This window comes from Peromyscus maniculatus, chromosome 1 (genome assembly GCF_049852395.1).
Source record: "Peromyscus maniculatus bairdii isolate BWxNUB_F1_BW_parent chromosome 1, HU_Pman_BW_mat_3.1, whole genome shotgun sequence".
Lineage (NCBI taxonomy): Eukaryota > Metazoa > Chordata > Mammalia > Rodentia > Cricetidae > Peromyscus > Peromyscus maniculatus.
Window position 1 is genome coordinate 19879616 of NC_134852.1, and position 19061 is coordinate 19898676.

Consider the following 19061-nt stretch of genomic DNA (forward strand, 5'->3'; position numbering starts at 1 on the left):
AAAATCTGTTAGAACTGATGAATTCAGATGTTACAGAATACAAAACAACCAAGGAAAATCAGTCACATTTTTATACACTAACAATGAACAACCCAAACACAAATTAAGGACCAAACTGCATTTACAGTAGCACTCTAACCAAGGAGGGAAGACTCATATACAAAAAGTAAAAAATGTTACTGAGAGGCGGAGCGGAAACGGGGAGCAGAGTCTCCGGGCGCCCAGCGCTCTCCGTCCTACCTCCATCCCGGCCCGGAGGCTGTTGCGGCGCCGCTGACGTCCGCGGCGGGCTGTGGCTGCAGCTCCAGCTCGCGAGCTCCGCGGCGGTGGCCCGCGTGATTGACGGGAAGCCCGCGGGCCAGTTATGTCAAAGCAGAGGGAGCCGTGCTGAAGATGGACACACAGCACTAGAGAGTTTTTCCTCTTTTCTCAAACGTCCTGATTATTTGGTGTCTTGTCTCCAGTCACTGCTTCTCAATCAAGTCTGTTTGCTTCATCAGAAATGTTTTTTACAATCTCAAGAAAAAATATGTCCCAGAAACTGAGTTTCCTGCTGCTGGTGTTCGGACTCATCTGGGGGCTGATGTTACTTCACTATACATTTCAACAGCCACGGCATCAGAGCAGCGTCAAGTTACGTGAGCAGATCCTAGATTTAAGCAAAAGATACGTGAAGGCCCTGGCAGAGGAGAGTAAGAGCATGGTGGATGTGGACAGTGGAGCATCCATGGCAGGCTACGCGGATCTGAAGAGGACGATCGCAGTCCTCTTAGACGACATCCTGCAACGCTTGGTGAAGCTGGAGAACAAGGTCGACTATATTGTTGTGAATGGTTCGGCAGCCAACACTACCAACGGCACCAGTGGGAGCTTCGTGCCGGTGACCACCCACAAAAGGACGAGCGCGCCGGGCAGTGTCAGATAGCAGTGAGGGCCACCTGCAGGGCTGCACCACTGTGGAGTACATCCGTCGCAGGACACCTCTAAACCGCTGCCTGGGACGCAGTGATACTTGACAATAAAAGCTCTATGCATTTCCAAGGAGCTCGCTGGATTCATAGGACGCTAATTCTGTATATAAACTCGCAGGCACTCTTAGTTTGCTTTCCCACAAAGCTCTTCAATGCTGTTCTGTATCCTTCCTGGGAGTTTGGCAGCACAGTGGATGTGGTGAGCAGGGAGGTCATCTTCGTATCCATCTTTAGTATCTGAGATCAAGAAGAAACAAAAACACCAGAAAGACATGGAGTCCTTTCTATAAAATATTTATTTAAGTATGTAACATGTTTTTCAGAGAAGCAGACGACAACATTACTGAATTATTCTGTCGTCTGCCCTCATGATGTCCCTGTGAGTAGAAAACATGCTTAATTCCAGTACTATATTTTGTTACTCAGATTATGAGCAGGAAAAGGAAGTGTCATGTTAAAAATCATGTTTTGAAATAGACCCAAAGAATGTTTTCATTTGCACTATCCTTCAAAATAACTGAAGGTTAACTGTATATTTTTTAAAAATAGCATTTGTAAGAGTATAATTTTGAAATGGGTAGCAACCACTGTCCATAGCCTAACCATTGGGGACTATTTAATAGAAATGAGAGTAATCTCTAATCTCATACTTAAAAATTTCTTACATATATTCTGCATAATAATACATATTTTTATGATGAAATGAAAAATAAAATATGCGTGATTTTTCACAATCATGATTGTTGATTTGAAAGTAAATCCCAGTGTCATATGCTTGTAGCCATGGATACTCAGGAGGCTGAGGCAGGAGAATTGCAAGTTCACTGCCAGCCTAGGCAACAGAGCAGACCCTATCTAAAAAAAGGAAAAGAAAAATATTCGGCCCATTGACTGCTTCTGCATTAGGAAGGCGTACATTATTTCCATATTTTGGTAAATGTTGCTTTGATTATATTGGTGGGGAAAGGAAGAGACTTGAGGACGTTAACCAGATGTATATAATAAATGTATTTGTGCTGCACAAAACTGCTTGGAAAATGTTAATGTTAGTTGATGTTATGTAAGAGTATCCTGTGTTAGGAGATGTCAGATTAGCTACTCATTTTATATAACTGATCACTTTACAAAATTAAGAACATTAAAATATAAATTATGAAGACTGATTATCTTTTTAGGGAAATAGCTACTGTATACAGCACAAGAAATCTTAACTTGGTTGATTCTAGTATAGAAAAAACCATGTCTTTATTTAAATATCTTTTGTAGCAAATCCAATTGCTATATAGTATTCTATATTTCGTAGTATTTATTCTACATAATGACTGCTCAAGAGCAGCTGGCCTCTAGATTCAGACTAAATTGAACTTAGTTTTCAAGATTGTTCCTTATTATAATGTGCTACCACAAACAGTAGCAGTGATTGTAATATTTTGTTAAAATGAGTATAAGAATATATTGTTTCACGAAAGATAGCTTTCTGAAATGTCTTCCTTGTACCTTTATGAGAAGAGATTATGTCCCTTTGCTAGGTTGAAGTCTGAAGGGCTTATGCAGTCTCAGAGGGGTTGTGAACATTTCTGTTTTGTCATTGTTTTCAGGGATGAAATAAAATAGACGGTTTGTATTTACAAAAAAAAAAAAAAAAAAAAAAAAAAAAAAAAAAAAAAAAAAAAAAAAAAAAAAAAAATGTTACTGAAGGAAATCAAAGAAGACAAAAATAAGTGGAAAATCACCACATACTCAGGAACTAGAAGACTTACACCATCTTAATACCATTAAGATGTGAGTACTAGACCTGCTTAGGCTCAGTGTGCTGGGCTCTGCTGACTCCCCATGGGAGACCTCGATTTGGGGGATGTGGGGTTATGGGGTGGCTTGGGAAAGAGGGCTGGGGGGTGGGAGGAGGGAGGAGGGGCAGTCTATAGATAGCATGTGGAGTGAATAGAAAATTTCTTAATAAAGAAAAATGAAAAAAAAAAGATTTGAGTACTACCCAAAGCATTCTACATGTTCAATGTAATCCCTATCAACATCCCAAAAATATTATCTGAAGAAATATAAACATCCATTTTAAAATTCATATGGAATCTCAAGAAATTCTGAATCACCAAAATAATCTTGAAGAAATAAATTGGAGGCTTTACATTTGTTGATTACAAAGTTTGAAGACAGACAGACATATAGACCAATAGTACAGAATATAGAGCATGGATATAAACATCACACATATGTTAAATGACTTTCAACAATGGGAAAAACCAGCCCTTTCGGACAAGGGTGAGGAAAAGCTGGACATCCAAATGTAAGGGAATGAAGTTAAACCCTTACCTTCTAAGGATCCACTCAAAATGGGTCATGGTCATAAGTGTAAAACACAGCACTATAAGAATTCTAGGAAAAGTTGGACATGATACACTCTTTTTTTTTTCTTGGAGCTGAGGACTGAACCCAGGGCCTTGCGCTTGCTAGGCAAGTGCTCCACCACTGAGCTAAATCCCCAACTCTCATGATATACTCTTAAGCACATATCCTATAATTATATAATTATTTTAAAACAAATGATGCTTAAAAGCCTCCTGGCTGCAGAACATAGGTGTCCTAGGGGAAACTGCAAAAACCTGAACATAGATGGGTATCACATGATAGTAAGAAATTACTGTTCCTTTGCTTCAGTGTGGTAATAGTGTTCAGAGCTATGCTGAACAATGTTATTTCTCTTCAAATGCAAGTAAAGAAATATTTAGGAGTAAAGTGTCCCACTTAAAAACTTATTTCCAAATGGTATATGCAAACAAATTAGCAACATATATAAATAAACATATATTCAAATGCAGTCATACTCATATATACATATATGAACATACATATAGTCTTAATATGTTTATAATACACATATACAAAAATACACATAAACCTACACATAAATATACAGGTCATACTCACAAACAAGGATATATGAGCATGCACACAACATTACACATATTATCAGCACATAATATATAGTTATATTTACATTATAATTAATATACATTATATATTACATGTATGAACTACTAAATTTACACAATGCACAATGGGTGTTCACTACTCTTTCAATTTTCTGTTGTAATGGTTCAGAAACTTGTCAAAATACAAAGATGGGAGAGTGGAAATGCTTCTGGGAGAAGTACTCTATGGTCAGGATTCCCTAATAACTTGGCAAGAATAAATGTAGTAACATGTTTCTCATAAAATGTTCAATAGGTGGTTACAAATGAGCTAGTGGGCGAAATGTGACACCAGCTGGAACCATAAGAAACCCATCAAGTTACCACCTGGGGAAATTCTTAACGTAGAAAATCTTGCAGAAGGTTTTGAAGCAGCAGAGAACAGGAATGTTAAGAATCTCAGCCTCTAAGAAGTGGGATTAGGGTAAAGCAGAGTGGTTGAACCACAGGCTACTCTGGCCAAATATGAAATATGTAGGGCTTCCAGCTGCTGCCAACAGCTGACAAGTGATTCATGGTCAAGGCTATTTGATCTCTTTACTACATACAGAAGAGAGATAAGCTTCTAAAAGTTCCAACCCCCCCCCAAAAAAAAAACCAGAGCATTTACTCAACATTTTAACTATTAAATATTTAAATGTTTCACTAGTAAAACTTATTACAGGCTCCAAGGGGTATTATTAAACCTGATATTCATGAGGAAAAAAGACCAAGTCCACAACTTCTAGTTAAAGTAATCTGTATTTTGGGGTGCACCCTAGACTTGACACTGGCCAGCTGGCTGCCTCATCCTAATTTGGGATTTGAGAGAACAGCCCCTGCTGACCTCAGGAAGTTTCTTTTATAAAAGAGATCGGGTATTCACGGGAGCTAACGGGTTGGCAGTCATAAAGAGGAGGCTATAATAAAAATGGGGGAACAAGCAGTTTATATCCGACCTACGAAAGAGAAACTTAACTGTAAATAGAAACCTTCTTTAGCAAAGACTTAACATAGAACAAATAGGAACTTCTTCTTAATTACAATTAGAAACTTTATTTTGCCAGGACTTAACACAGGATGAACAAGAACTTATTCTTTAACTAGGATTTAACACAGGACAAACAGGACTTCTTAATTACAATTAGAAACCTTAACTACAAGGACTTAATATAGGAAAATCAGGAACTTCTTTCCAACTGTCTTAACTGCAGAGCTCTTAACCCTCTAGTTTTGTTTTTTGTCATTTTGTTTTGTTTTGTTCTCCTATTAACTTGTGAGTTGTATTGTTCCTGTTTCGGTGTTACAGTGTATCAGTAGTAAAAGCACTTGCTTAACAAATGTGAAGCCCAGGGTTCAATCCCCAGTATTACCAAAAAATACCTCACTGCAAAATAATATAGTACACACTCATTACAGAAAACCTGGAAAATATACAGAATGTTGAAAAGCACAAATCATCCATAATCTATCCATAAACTATCCATAAACTATCAAGTCTTAAGTACATTTTTTCTGATCCTCTACCTAGAGGGTCATTTAGCACAGTTTGGAGTCAAACTGCTTATTTAAGTTGAATATGTACATTTAACATTATATTATGGGTAGTTCCCACATCGTTAACATCTTTTGCTTAGCATAAAAAAAATGGTGAATTTTCTTTAGAAACTGATTCAGATAATTCCTAAGTACTGCTGAAATAAGAAAATTAAATACAAGGTAATGAATGTGATGGGTTAACAGCCTTTATTTTACAATGACACAAAATGAGATTCAAAGGTAACATCAAAAGAGCTCATCCTTAGTAAACACTATCTCATCACACATGAACTATACTCACACATGTGTACAGCACATTATGTAATTGTCCTTGTCTCACACATAACAATATATAAATACACATGATATGCAAATGCAAAAACATTCATGCTCATACATGTATACATATGAACACACATATAAATGTGATACACATATGTACACACAAAATTCCATACAAATCCACACATAAATATACATGTCATATACACATCAACATAATACATAACATATTACATGGACTAAATTTAGATGTTGGGCAAGGGGTCACACAAGCTTGAAAATTGTCAGGCTATAAAAATTCTGTTTCACAAGGACAATGTTCACGTATCTCCTAATGTACTGCTAGAACTACAAAAAGAAAAGAAAAAGGGGAGGGGAGGGGAGGGGAGGGAACATGTCTGTCGTGATGGTGTAAATTATAATCCTGGTACTTGGAAGGCTGAGGCAGGAGGACTATGTGACCAAGTCCAGCCTGAGCTACACAGCAAGCCCATCTCAAAACAAAACAAAACCTAAAAACTTGCATGTTCACAAGGAAAAGGAGACAAAGAAACATGTCAGCTCAGCATCTTCATAAGATGACTACTACCCGGTAGGGAAAACAGTAGTGCTGAAAGCCCCGAGTACCACACAAGCTGGTGAAAAAAGCAAGTGGCCGAGTTCACTACATCAAGCATCTCAACTCCACACACCCACACCCCATACTCCATACTGCTTGAGGCAACATGTAGTCTAAATGGGAAAGCTCTACAATGGTCAAAGTATAAGAAAGGAAGGAAGGGAGGGAGGGAGGGAGGGAGGGAGGGAGGGAGGGAGGGAGGGAGGGAAGGAAGGAAGGAAGGAAGGAAGGAAGGAAGGAAGGAAGGAAGGAAGGAAGGAAGGAAGGAAGGAAGGAAGGAAGGAAGAAAAAGTGCTGGGTGCATTGCACACTCATTCTGTGGTCTTGTAGTTACAGAGACAGCCTTTTTTTTCATTCACTCAGAAAAAATTTACTGGACACTTACTGTGTGCCATACTCTTCCAGACAACAATGTTTAAGCAGTGGATCTGACTGACACACTGTAATGAAAAAACGCAAAGAACAACATACACCATGGTTAGCATCCAACACTTATTCTACAAACTTGAGGTATATACAGACCTGTATTTGTTTTCTGCCTTAGGAGTAACTGTTCCGGTTTCTTACCGTCGCTCACAAGGCCAAGCAAACTGAGAATGCACTCACTGCCCAGGATAGCAGGCTTGAGCTCTGACTTCCAATTTGATGCAGGCTCTTATCACTTGTAAACCTAGCAACAAATACTTCCTGGGCTAGCAGCCCCATGCCTAGGCTTGTGAGGACAAGTTCCTGGGCTGAAGGGGTCAGGGTTTAAAGTGGTGAAAGGTTATGATTCTGACAAGCTCCTGGCAAGCTCCTGGTGTCTGGTAAATAGACCTAGGGAGAGTCAGAAGCAGGGGAGAAAGTAGTGAGAACGTAAGTGAGGAACTGATTGGATTCTGCGAATTTCTTGAAGGTAGACGCATTGGGTTTTGAAGACACAACGGGGGAGGGGCGTGGATAATGGAAAAAAAACTATAAGGTAAAAGCTGAGGGATGGAGAGGAAGCAGTCATTTACAGAGTGACTACACTAGGTGCTGAGTTGAGAACCCATCCAAGTCTGGGGTGCCTGACCCCGGAAAGGAGTGGACATTAGGGACCTGTGGGTAAAGGCAACCCAGTTCACCTGTTGTGGTGGATGAGGGGAATGTATCAGCCAGCAGGGAGAGAAGGAAGACTGGCTGGGAGACTTCACAGCCTCTAGGGAAGAGAAAGCAAAAATGCACAGGTGCAGGGAGGGGACGCTGTCTCTGCGAGAAAAAGGATGGAGGGGAGGCAGGGAAAGGGTTGGTGGGCAGAAAGGTACAGAGAAGAAAGTATGGGAGTGGACACAGGAAACAGGTATTCCTGTCCCTAACCCTGAGAAGGGAAGGGAGCGAGGAGGGAAGCGAGGAGGAGCTGTGTCTGCAGGAGGACTTGGAGGGAAACAGCGAGGTTCGAGGTTCGAGGTTCGCACTAACACAGGCCGGCGAACCTCAAGGAGTCGGACCCAAAAGAAGAAAGAACTGTTATCTGTGTCCTGCGGGGCGAGAAGACACGTGGGATCACCCAGGACAAAGGGCACGACCAAACTACGACTGCCCCGCCTCTGCTTCAGACCCCAGGGCATCCAGACACCAAGGTCAAGGGCTCTGCTCCACCTCTGCGGAAGTAGGGGGAAGGGGGGACCCCACCCAGACAATCGGGAGACACCCACTCACCTCCAAGGGCACAACCCTCACGACGCGGCACTAAGTGCCCTGCGTGTGTGCGCGCTAGGTTCCCGAGTGAGGTTTTCCTGAGCTGCCGGAGGTCAGTAAAGTCTGGGTGCGAAAATCCGTAATAACCCGCTTCCTTTTGTCTTCCGATCTCGAGCTCTGAAGGTTTTAGTCTATGCCAACTGTGGAGGCTTAAAGAACCGAAAAACTCCAGCCACCTATCCACGACTGCGCAAACTTCCCACGTGAGGTCGTCCTCCTGCGATGGCTCCTTTCCCGGTGTCTGCCCACCTACCCTTCTGCGGGACATGGCCCAAGGAACCCAGCGAGGCCAGCACCTTTCTGTGTTACCAGCTAGGGGTCTTGATAGAGTTCTCTTGCTTGCCAGTTAAAGAATTAAAAGGCAGGGAGAGGAAAAAAATCTAGAGTAACAGCGGCGGACAAACTCTGAAACGCAAACAGAAATCAGGCCGCCAAGAATGGCTTTTATTACAGGGTGAGGAAGAACACAGACTCTCTGCGAAGCAGAAAGCCAAAGCCCAGCTTCTCTTCTTCCCCTAATTTAGGACTGGCCAGTTTGAAGATAGACAGGACCGCTTACTGACCCACATCTGTTGTTTAAACATGTCCTGGCCCGGCTGTGAACTTGTTGAGCCAGTCCATTAGCAGGGGCCCTGCTAGCAGGAGGAGAAGCCCATAAGGCTTTGTTTTAAGATGCCAGGCTCTTGTCTCAGGTCAGGAAGGTGAAGAAGCGGCCAGAGGCGTTGTAAATTCATCATCGCTATTCCCTAGCCATAGGCCTTCTCCCCATCTGCCTATCAGGAAACGACTAATTTCTAGTCCCTCACACTCAGCTACACATGTGCAGCATGTAGAATTTTGAAACAATGTCTCCTCGTCCACCGCTCAAATGCTGGTTTATCAATGCTGAGTAAAGCAGGGTTTTGTGGCTCTTTCCTCTGGGGGTCACCAGCTTCACTTTTATGTGATGGTCTAATTTTCCATGGCGCCTAAGTGGACATTAGTAATGTTTCCAGAAATGGCTGTGTACCAGCCTTAATGGCTGACATTTGCAACATCACCACTCTCAAACCCAGTACTTTGGAAACCCAGGAAGGAGGCCGAGTCCTCTGCCAGCCTGGCTTATATTGGGAGTTCCACCCCAAATTGGACTATATGGTAAGACCCCACCCCTCCCTCTTTTTAAGTAGAAACTGTTGTGAACATCTTGACCAGGGTCTAAGACTACAGCTCTTTCTGGAAATATATAGACCTGAGTGATAAGCAAAATGCATGTTGCTGTCAACACAGCTTTGTCAAGATTTGTTTTCATATTACCCATCCAGATAAAGTATCTTGGGATATCATGTAATGAAACTGGACACTGCCATGAATGTATTGGCCACTTGGATTTCCTCATTCACGATGGCATAGATCCAAAGCCCACATTTGCCCACATTTTCAATGGGTTTTCTCTCTGACATGCTGGATCCCTTACTTATCTGAATACCACTCCTATGCAGGCCCAGCAATAGTCTTTTCTCTATTGCTTGCCTTTTCGCTTACATAATAGAGACTTTTTGATGCACAGGAATTCTTAAATTTATTCTATGCGTTTCTCTGATATTCATTTCACTTAAAAATGTTTGCCTATGCCAAGATGACAAAAAATGCTTGATAGTCTCAACTGGCTTCATCAATTTGCCTTTCCATTTAAATAGTTTGTGTAGAGCGGGTATCAAACTGTAGCCCCTGGGTAAAAGCCAGTCCAAATCTTGTGTGTTTGGGCAAAAAATAGTCCTTGCTAGCCTGGAACTTGGGGCAATCTTCCTGTCACTACCCTAAGGGCTGAGATTTACAGGTTGAGCACCACCAGGCCTGGCTTACTTGGCGAAACAATTTTTTTAATTGCATTTCACAGTTAAAATTACAGGAAATTCAAGTTTCAGAGTCCATAAATAAAATTTTATTGGACACATTCACACTCATTTGCTTACAACTCAACATATAGCTACTTCCACATTACAGTCACTTGTGGCTGAGTAGTTGCAGGAGAGATGATATGGTACACAGTTTAAAATACTATCTTTCCCCTGCAAGGAAAAAAAAATGCTAACCTGTGGGATAAGGTATATATTTTAACTACATAAAAAAAATTTCCCCAAGGTAACAACTGCACACCACTAGGACACAAACTAATGCTGGTAAGGACGTGAAGTCAAAGCAGTCATACATCACTGGTAGAAACAAAGTGGTTCAAGGGACACAGACATCAGTTCCTCAGAAAGCAAGCAAAGACCCAGCAATTCCACTCCTAAGTATTTACCTAAGAGTACTGAAAATATATTGGCACATGAGTTTGTATATGTGTTCAGAACAACATTATTCTTAATAGTCAAAAAGTAGAAGCTGAAATGTCCATCAACCAATACTCAAAACATATAGTTTTAATTATATGGTGACATATTTCTCAGCCACAAAAAGGAATCCTACTACAATATGAACCTTGAAAACATATGCTAAATGAAATGAAAAAGTGACAAAAGGCCACGGATTTTTTTTTATGGATGTACAAAGTATAGAATTCCAAACACACACTGAAAATAGATTAAGTGGTTGCCGGGGTCTTGGGGAGTAGAAGAATGCTAACAGGTATATTTAGCTTTCTTGTGGATAATGAAAACTGTCCTGAAATTACAGAATGGAGGTGACTGAACAACCTTATGAGAGAATACTATGAGCCACTGAACACTTAATTTTTAAAACTTGAATATTAGTTTCTCAGAAATGACCATTAATGCTGAGTGCCTGTTAAAGCACAGATAAGCCTAGATAAAGCATATACTTATATATCAGTTATTAGTTATTTTCTTCTGCTCAGACTTGGTTGTTCATATTCTGAAACCATTTATTTTTTCAGTCATAGATGTTTTCCTGTAAATGGACTTTTTTTCCGCAAAGTTTTGTTCTCCTCACCTGCCTCTGCAATAAAGCCACTTCTTTAACTACTGCTCATGAAGAAGTTCCATCTATGTATGGCTTAATTGCTCTTCCCTGTAACTGACATGATGGAAGGTTTCTCCTCCCTAAACCTTAACGTCTTGTTACATCACACCCTCACATGTCACACAAGCAATTGCCCTTCACTGTGAAAGGAAGTGAATGACCAAGCCTAAATTCACAGGGTTGGAGATGTGCAATACATCCGTGGGGAGAGTATCTTCAACAATTATACAGGTTACCATAGCTGTCTTAACATGGGGGGGGGGCCAGGGGGAGCAGCAGTAATTTTAATTAATTGCTCTCTGTTACCTCCCTGGCCCCATCTCACATCATCTCATTCTCGTCACAGTGGTCTTCTGGCTGTTCCTCAAATACAGTATGTTCTTGCCTCTGTAGGAATATTCTTCCCTAAGTAACTACTGGCTCATTCCCTCATGTTTCATAGGTCATTATGAATCATCTCAGTGAGGACTTCCCTGACCTGTTTTTAAAACTGTAATCACTTCTGTCCAACACATACACCCCATCCCTTCTCAGCTTTATTTTTCTTCCAGGTCTCAAAAACCATCTGATATATGATGTGTACCTGTTTTTCTCCCCTGCTGAACTGTAAACATGTTGTTCTGCATTCTACAATAGTAACAACTCTTAGGAGTACTGCAGGTACTCTACCCAGTTGTTGAACTAAGAGAGACAAGAAGCTGGCCCAGTCTAATGAACAATCTGCAGCCATACTTGACAATGTTAACTTTAGCATCAAAAGGATGTAGATTAATGGAAATTATTAAGACAGTGGCCATAATTATAAATGCTCCCACAGTCTCCATGTTGGATGGAAAACCCTGCTCTAGCCATCATATCCCTGGGTTCTACACATGCTTTATGATGCTGAAATGTGCCTTCTTGGCCACACAAGTGGGAGGGGATGGGAGTAAATTTAAGAGAAATATACTCTTTTCTGTTCTGAGATTTTTTTTTTCACTCATTCACAGGATTTTATTATTAATTTTTGTTGTTAAGTCAGGGTCTAACTAGTAGCCTTGGCTGTCCCGGAAATCATTATGTATACCAGGCTAACCTCTAATTCACAAGAGATCTGCCTGCCTCTGCTTCCCAGGTGCTGGGATTAAAGGTGTGTGCCATCACACCCAAACACATTCATAGGATTTAATAATCTAAATCAGCACTAAAATTCAGGGCTGTTAAAATGGTAAAAGGGCAGAAGCCAGAGCCGACAGAATTCTTTTTTCCTTTTTACATGTTTTATGGGTATGGAGTGGAAGGGGTTGGTTTACTAACTTGCTGAGTAAGAGGACACACACAAAATACTTCAGTTGGGAGTCTAAAAGAAATAGTGAGGGATATCACCTATAGATAATACAGCAAATTATCACAAAAACCTGTGGCTTAAAACCACACGTCAGTTCTCTCCATTTTAAGACTGGAATCAATTCACTTACACTGGACTAATAAGAACAGGAATAGTTCCTTCTGGGGAGACACTGCAGAGAACCCATTTTCTTGCCTGTGGCTTTCAGAACCACTCACATTGTGGACAGTTCAGCCTTAAAGCCAGGAACAAGTGAATTAAATGCTCATCAAAGACAAGAAAGGTAAACTAAATGTTCATTCTTTGAAATACTCTACCTTCACTTTCTGCATCTGATTCCAACCAAAGTTCTCTGCCTACTAAGGGCCTATGTGATTAAATGGCACTCATCTTGATAGTCTAGGACAGTCTCCTCCTCTGTCCTGTTCCCCAGTCATTCAGGCCTAACACCAACAATTGCCCAGGCTGCATTGGGAGTCATCTGAAATTCTCCCAATTCAAATCTCACCTTTACCTCTTTAGTTGTTTGTTTTGTTTGTTTGTTTGTTTTTCAAGACAGGGTTTCTCTGTGTAGCCTCACGCTTTTCCTAGAACTCACTTGGTAGCCCAGGCAGGCCTTGAACTCACAGAGATCCGCCTTGCTCTGCCTCCCAAGTGCTGGGATTAAAGGCGTGCGGTGCCGCCGCCGCCGCCGCCACCGCCACCACCACCACCACCACCACCACCACCTGGCTTTTACCTCCTTAGTAAGAAGTATCCATCTTCTATAGAGTAGTTTTTTTTTTCATTACAACAGTTATTCTTGATCATTTTAAAAAACTAATTTTAGAAAAGAGCAAGGGGAAACAATTCACACATCACACAAACCCCACGTGGACTCACTCCAATTTCATAGCTGACCCCTCTTCCTTGGGGTACTTGCCCTCAGACCATACCTGGTCTGGTGCTGATTTCCTGTTCCAGAATCTAGAATGTAGAATTAAGAAGCAGGGACAGTCTAACATTAATACTGCAATACATTCATGTTTTACTTGAGAATAACAGACACGAAGTGTCCAGCCCTTGAATGATGTGGACAGTCCACTAGGGGTTTTCATATTTCTTACTGATACACATAACACTATACAGCAGCAGTTCTCAACCTGTGTCATGACCCCATTAAGGTTAAATGATCCTTTCACAGGGGTCACCTAAGACCATTGGAAAACACAGATATTTACATTACAATTCATAACAGTAGCAAAATTATAGTTATTAAGTAGCAAAGAAAATAATTTTATGGTTGGAAGTCACCACATGAGGAACCATTTAGAGAGTCACAGCATTAGGAAGGTTGAGAACCACTGCTACAGACTGTTACAAATGATTGTGAATATCATGGGAGCATGAGACTAATCTTTTTAATGATGAGATTGAAAAGTACAGAAAAGAAATATATACCTCAATCTCAGCACTCTTAATATTCTGAGACGAATTAACTGTTCCAGGGGCTATCTTTGTAGGAATGGGACAATATCTTTGGCCTCTATCTACTAGGCACCAATAGCTTTTCCACCATGTGGATGCAAGGAACTGAACCTAGGTCCTCTGCAGGAATAACAAGTGCTCTTAACTACTATCTCTCCATCCCCATCATATGATAGTTCTTCCTGTCAAAGAAGGGCATCCATACAGAAGAGTGAGATGTTTGACTTCCTTATGAATCTACTCAACAGCCTTAATTATTTCAAAATAGACTTAAGATCCCCCCTCCATAGGAACCAGAAGATAGAAAACAGGATCAAGTCAAAATTACCAGGAGAGCTACTCACAGGCCTTTGAAGCTTTCAACCAAATTGTCTAGCTTTCATTCAGCCAGCATTGCACTGAGAAAGGAGATGCTAGGATTATCCAGATTTTTCTGTAACTTTCTCTTCCCTATCCTCAAACTGATAAGCCTCTCCCTCCACAATGCCGTAATCTTTATAATCCAAGTTCCAAAAGAAATGATTCTAGGGTCAGGATGTTCTGATTCTAGAGAAGCTTCTGTTTATAAACACCTGTAGAATCTTACAGCTTCCTGTAACCATAAGCTAGCCTTTGTAGGATGTCTAACAATATCTTTGGCCTCTATCCACTGGCAAAGATCCAAGAAAACACCAAATTCACTTCCTTTTAGCTTCACTTCTATATACATCATCAAATTATTATATAAAAATGTATAAAAAGTTAAATTACACAATTGTAGTCTCCTAAGAAAGCCATTAAATTTTTTCCATCATACACTGTTAACCTATAGCCAAATATGAACACACTTAACATGACTATAATAATAATAGATCTATTTTATGCCTTCTTTTGCAATGATTTAAGTATTTTTAGTATGGCAACAAAACCTTTGGATTTTGCTTCAAAGGACTTGAACTCTAAATAAATTAGTGTCCTAAATGATCAACAATGATGAAGGCAAGTGATAACTGAAATACAACAATTTAATGTTTTCTTGTTCAACAACTAAAGCAATGGATCCTATTTCTTAGAAGCAGCCCTTCCCATCATAGACAGTATTTTAGTATTACGAGGGACAAATTCATTTCAATCACAAGCAACTCTTACATCCAGTTTCACCTCATTAAATGAGTCCTCAGTGTTCTAGCAGCACCATAAAACAGAAGTGCATTCAAACAGCAAACTCAACTAAACCCTGTGGTTGTTGTGGTGCGTTGTGTGAGACCTCTCACCACTATGCCTGCCTTTGCTGATACAGGAAAGACAGTAAAACCTCCTGACAAAAGCTTCTCTTCCTAATTAAACTCAGAAGCTTAGAGTCTAATCATCATTTGCTTATATACAATAAGGTGATACTCTCTATTAAAGATGCCTCCTACTGATTATCTACTGAATGCATTCACAGGTTCTTTCCAATTTAAGTATCCTGATGTAAAGTTAGGTGGGTATTTCTAGGGAAATATCCTCACTTCTGGGTACTTTATTTCAGTGTATGCACTACATGTTCGGTATAGGCTGAATCATCCCTGAAGCCTTTTCTACATTGATTACCATTCAATCCTCTCTTCAGGAGTTCCCTAATAACAGAATTAATGGGATAATAGAATATTTCATATTCAAATTCTTTTCTGTTAACAAGGGAAGTCATATATGAAGATATATCTCCTTTGTTCACTCAAGAAGAATATGGCCCACGTTCATTATGCTTCCACAGGCTGCTCTTTAATGTGTGTTCTCTGATGTCGGACAAGACACCAGCTCCTTCTAAATATTTTCCCACAATGAGGACACTGGCTGGGACCCTCCCTGTTATGAAGTCGCTGGTGTACTACCAGGTGAGTATTCTGCCTGAAGGACTTTCCACACTTCAGACACTGGTATGGAGTCTCTTTAGTGTGAATCCTCTGGTGTTTGGTCAGACAGGAACTATCCCTGAAAGCTTTACCACACTGATTACACTCATAAGGCCTTTCACCAGTATGAATCCTCTGATGCCGGATAAGTCCAGCGATGTTCCTGAAGAGTTTACGACACTGGTTGCAACAATAGGGCTTCTCACCAGTGTGAATCCTCTGATGCCTGATGAGGTATGCACTCTCAATGAAAGTTTTCCCACACTCTTTACATTCATAGGGTTTCTCCCCAGAATGAATTTTCTGATGCACAATGAGGTGAGAGTTGCGATTGAAGGATTTCCCACACTCTACACATTCAAAAGGCTTCTCTCCAGTGTGTGTCCTCTCATGCTGGGTGAGGTATGAGCCATCTCGGAAAGCCTTTCCACATCTGCTACACTCATAAGGCTTCTCACCAGTATGGATTCTGAGATGTACCGTAAGGTGAGAGATGTCAGTGAAGGGTTTCCCACATTCATTACATCTATATGGTTTCTCCCCTGTATGAGTTCTTTGATGCAAAATCAGGGATGAATTTCTGTTGAAAGTTTTTCCACATTCTAGACATGCATAAGGCTTCTCACCTGTGTGAATCCTCTGGTGTTGTGTCAGAGCTGATCCATCACTAAAAGCTTTCCCACATTTACTGCATTTATAGGGTTTCTCTCCTGTATGAATCCTTCTATGTACAATCAAGTTGTAGTTCTTGGAGAATGATTTTCCACAATCATTACAGGTATAAGGTTTCTCACCAGTGTGAGTTCGGTGGTGTAAAACAAGAGAAGAGTTCCGTTTGAAGCATTTGCCACATTCAGTACATTTATAGGGTTTCTCAATGGAATGACTTCTTTTTTCATTAAGAGATGAGCTCAGGGCCAAAATGTCCCCAAAGTCCTTACCTTTGTAAAATTTCTTGCTTCTTTTCTTAATTTTTTTATCACAAAGGGGAGTAGTAAAGTGGTTTAGAGATTTAATACTTTCTGTGTATTTATATGGTTTGTCTCTCATTTGGTTTCTTACAGGTTGAGTGACTTCCATGGAAGAGTGGATGGCTTTTTCACAAGCATCACTATCACCAGTTCCCCTCGCTGTATAACTCTGGGGACAACTATGTAAGGTCTGTTCACAATCAAAAGTTTTAATGTCTGAGTTATGAACATGGAAGCCATTTGTTGCTAGAAGGGCTGGATTTGTACTCAAATGCTCCCCCAAACCAAGATGGTCACAATTTGCTTCCTGAACCCCTGGTTTCTCATCAATTAAAGGAGATTGCCTTAAAATTCTTTCCTGGTTCTCACAGTCCCAATTGTCACCTAAAATGGGAAGGCAGGATTCCTCTCTTTTAATTCCTTCCATTTCTACCTCAAAGGAAACTTCTTCTTCTTCAGAAACATTCTGAGCTATTATTTTCAGTCTCATGTTCCATACTGAAAAAAAAAGAAAAAGACAAATTAAGTAAACACAGATATATCTGGGGGAAAATGAAAAATGATAATGGGCTAAGTGAATATATTTTACTTGTTTTCTTTTTCAAATTCATATCTTTAAAATAGGGAGTTCAAATGAGTGCCAAGACCTGAAGCCAAGAGCAGGTTCAAAAGAAGTGACATTACATTGTAACTCTCTCGGAGAACAGGTCAAAGGAATACTGTGTAAGGATAAATAATAACAAGTTAATACTTATACATACCTATGAAATGATCTTTTTTTATAATTTTTGTTTTACTTTATGTGTATAGGTGTCTTCTGTACAAGTTTATATGTGTACCACATACATGTCTGATGCCTGCAGAAGCCAGAAGAAGGTATAGGATCCCGTGGAACTGGAGTTTCAGATGGTTGTGAGCCACCATGTAAGGACTGGGATTTAAACCCAGGTCCTCTGAAAGAATAGCTAATGCTCTTAACCACTCAGCCATCTCTCCAGCACCCTATGGAATGATCTTAAAAGAAAAGAAGGGCTGGGTGGTGGTGGCCCATGCCTTTAATCCCAGCACTCGGGAGGCAGAGGCAGGCAGATCTCTGTGAGTTTGAGGCCAGCCTAGTCTACAGAGTGAGTTCCAGGACAGCCAGAACTGCTTCACAGAGAAACCCTGTCTCGAAACCTCCCCCACCCACCAAAAAAAAAAAAAAAGAAAGAAAGAAAGAAAGAAAGAAAAGAAAAGAAAGGAAGGAAGGAAAAAGACTAGTAATGAAGATAAAACAATGTGATTGGTCATGATTACTTAATAGCAAAGTAGAAGACCAAGAATGATTGAAAGTTTCTTTCAAATTACTGAAGGGAAAAACTACAAGGTTCACCAAGATTCAGGAGTGAGAGTAAAATAAAAACAAATTCAGAAAAGCAAAGACAATTCTTCAAAAGAAGGGGGACTGAAGAAAGGAGGAAACAGAAAAAAAAGTATATGATAAATGGATAAATCCAATCCAATGCTGAAAAGAAAAAAAAAATCAGTGTTGGCCAGATAAGGAGCACAGTGAAATACAACAGTAGTAATGTGCAACAAAACACAGATAAGGCATCCTTGAATGGAAGAAGAAATCAATATATTCAAACACCACAAAAGGCTTATTTCTTTTCAGAACTGGAAATTAAAAAAAAAAAAAAAAACAAAACTGCTGGACAAAGACAAGCAGCAAAAATTTTCAGTAGCTAGCCTCATCAAACAACGGGATGAAAAGCAATGTACACTGAAAGCCAAATGTTTTCTAAGCACATGTGAAACATTCACTTAACATGGACCATAAACCAGACCACAAAAAATACTGAGCAAAGGCCAGGCAACAGCCTGAAAGACCAGTCTACTGGATACAAAGCAGTCAAGCTAACAACCAACTGACAGAAGAAAACCAAATACAAGAAAACAATAGATAAAACAAACCTGTGCTTCTTTGGAAAAGTATTAACATGATAACCTATTTTTCAGTGATGGATAGAACTAAAACCTTGATAAAAATAAGAATATAACTATAAATAAACAAGAATAAAAATGCTATTATCACAAAACATGACAAATGGGGCTGCAGTAAAGTTAGTTCTTGGATAGAAAGTATTATTCTTTAAAGCTTATAGTAAAAAAAAAAAAAAAGACCACAGAGCTAGGAGTGTATCTTGGAAGAGTGCTGACCTAGCCTATCTAATATACCCTGTGTTCCAGCCCTACCATCACAAACAGTAACAATGTAGCAGGTGAATAGCCATGGGGACAGACCTACCGCTAGCTATGGATTTTCTCCAAGCTGTTATGACTGATGATTGTATATACTACTAGTATGAATAGAAAAACCACA

General features: G+C 40.1%; 2 protein-coding genes across 5 annotated transcripts in view; one reads left to right on the forward strand and one right to left on the reverse strand.

Moving 5' to 3' along the window:
* On the forward strand, positions 1–2679 carry LOC107400081 (coiled-coil domain-containing protein 126). The gene has a single exon (XM_015990372.3). The coding sequence runs from the start codon at positions 503–505 to the stop codon at positions 923–925; it is 423 nt and encodes a 140-aa protein (XP_015845858.1). The 5' UTR covers positions 1–502; the 3' UTR covers positions 926–2679.
* Positions 2680–9997: 7318 nt separating this feature from the next.
* The window catches only part of Znf329 (zinc finger protein 329), a 69476-nt gene continuing 60412 nt past the window's right edge, over positions 9998–19061 (reverse strand). For all 4 annotated transcript variants that reach the window (XM_015990356.3, XM_006997207.4, XM_076571186.1 and 1 more), the window contains exon 2: positions 9998–17197. In XM_015990356.3, coding sequence (XP_015845842.1) covers positions 15576–17189 — 1614 coding nt within the window. In that variant the 5' untranslated portion in view covers positions 17190–17197 and the 3' untranslated portion in view covers positions 9998–15575. The remainder of the gene's footprint in view (positions 17198–19061) is intronic.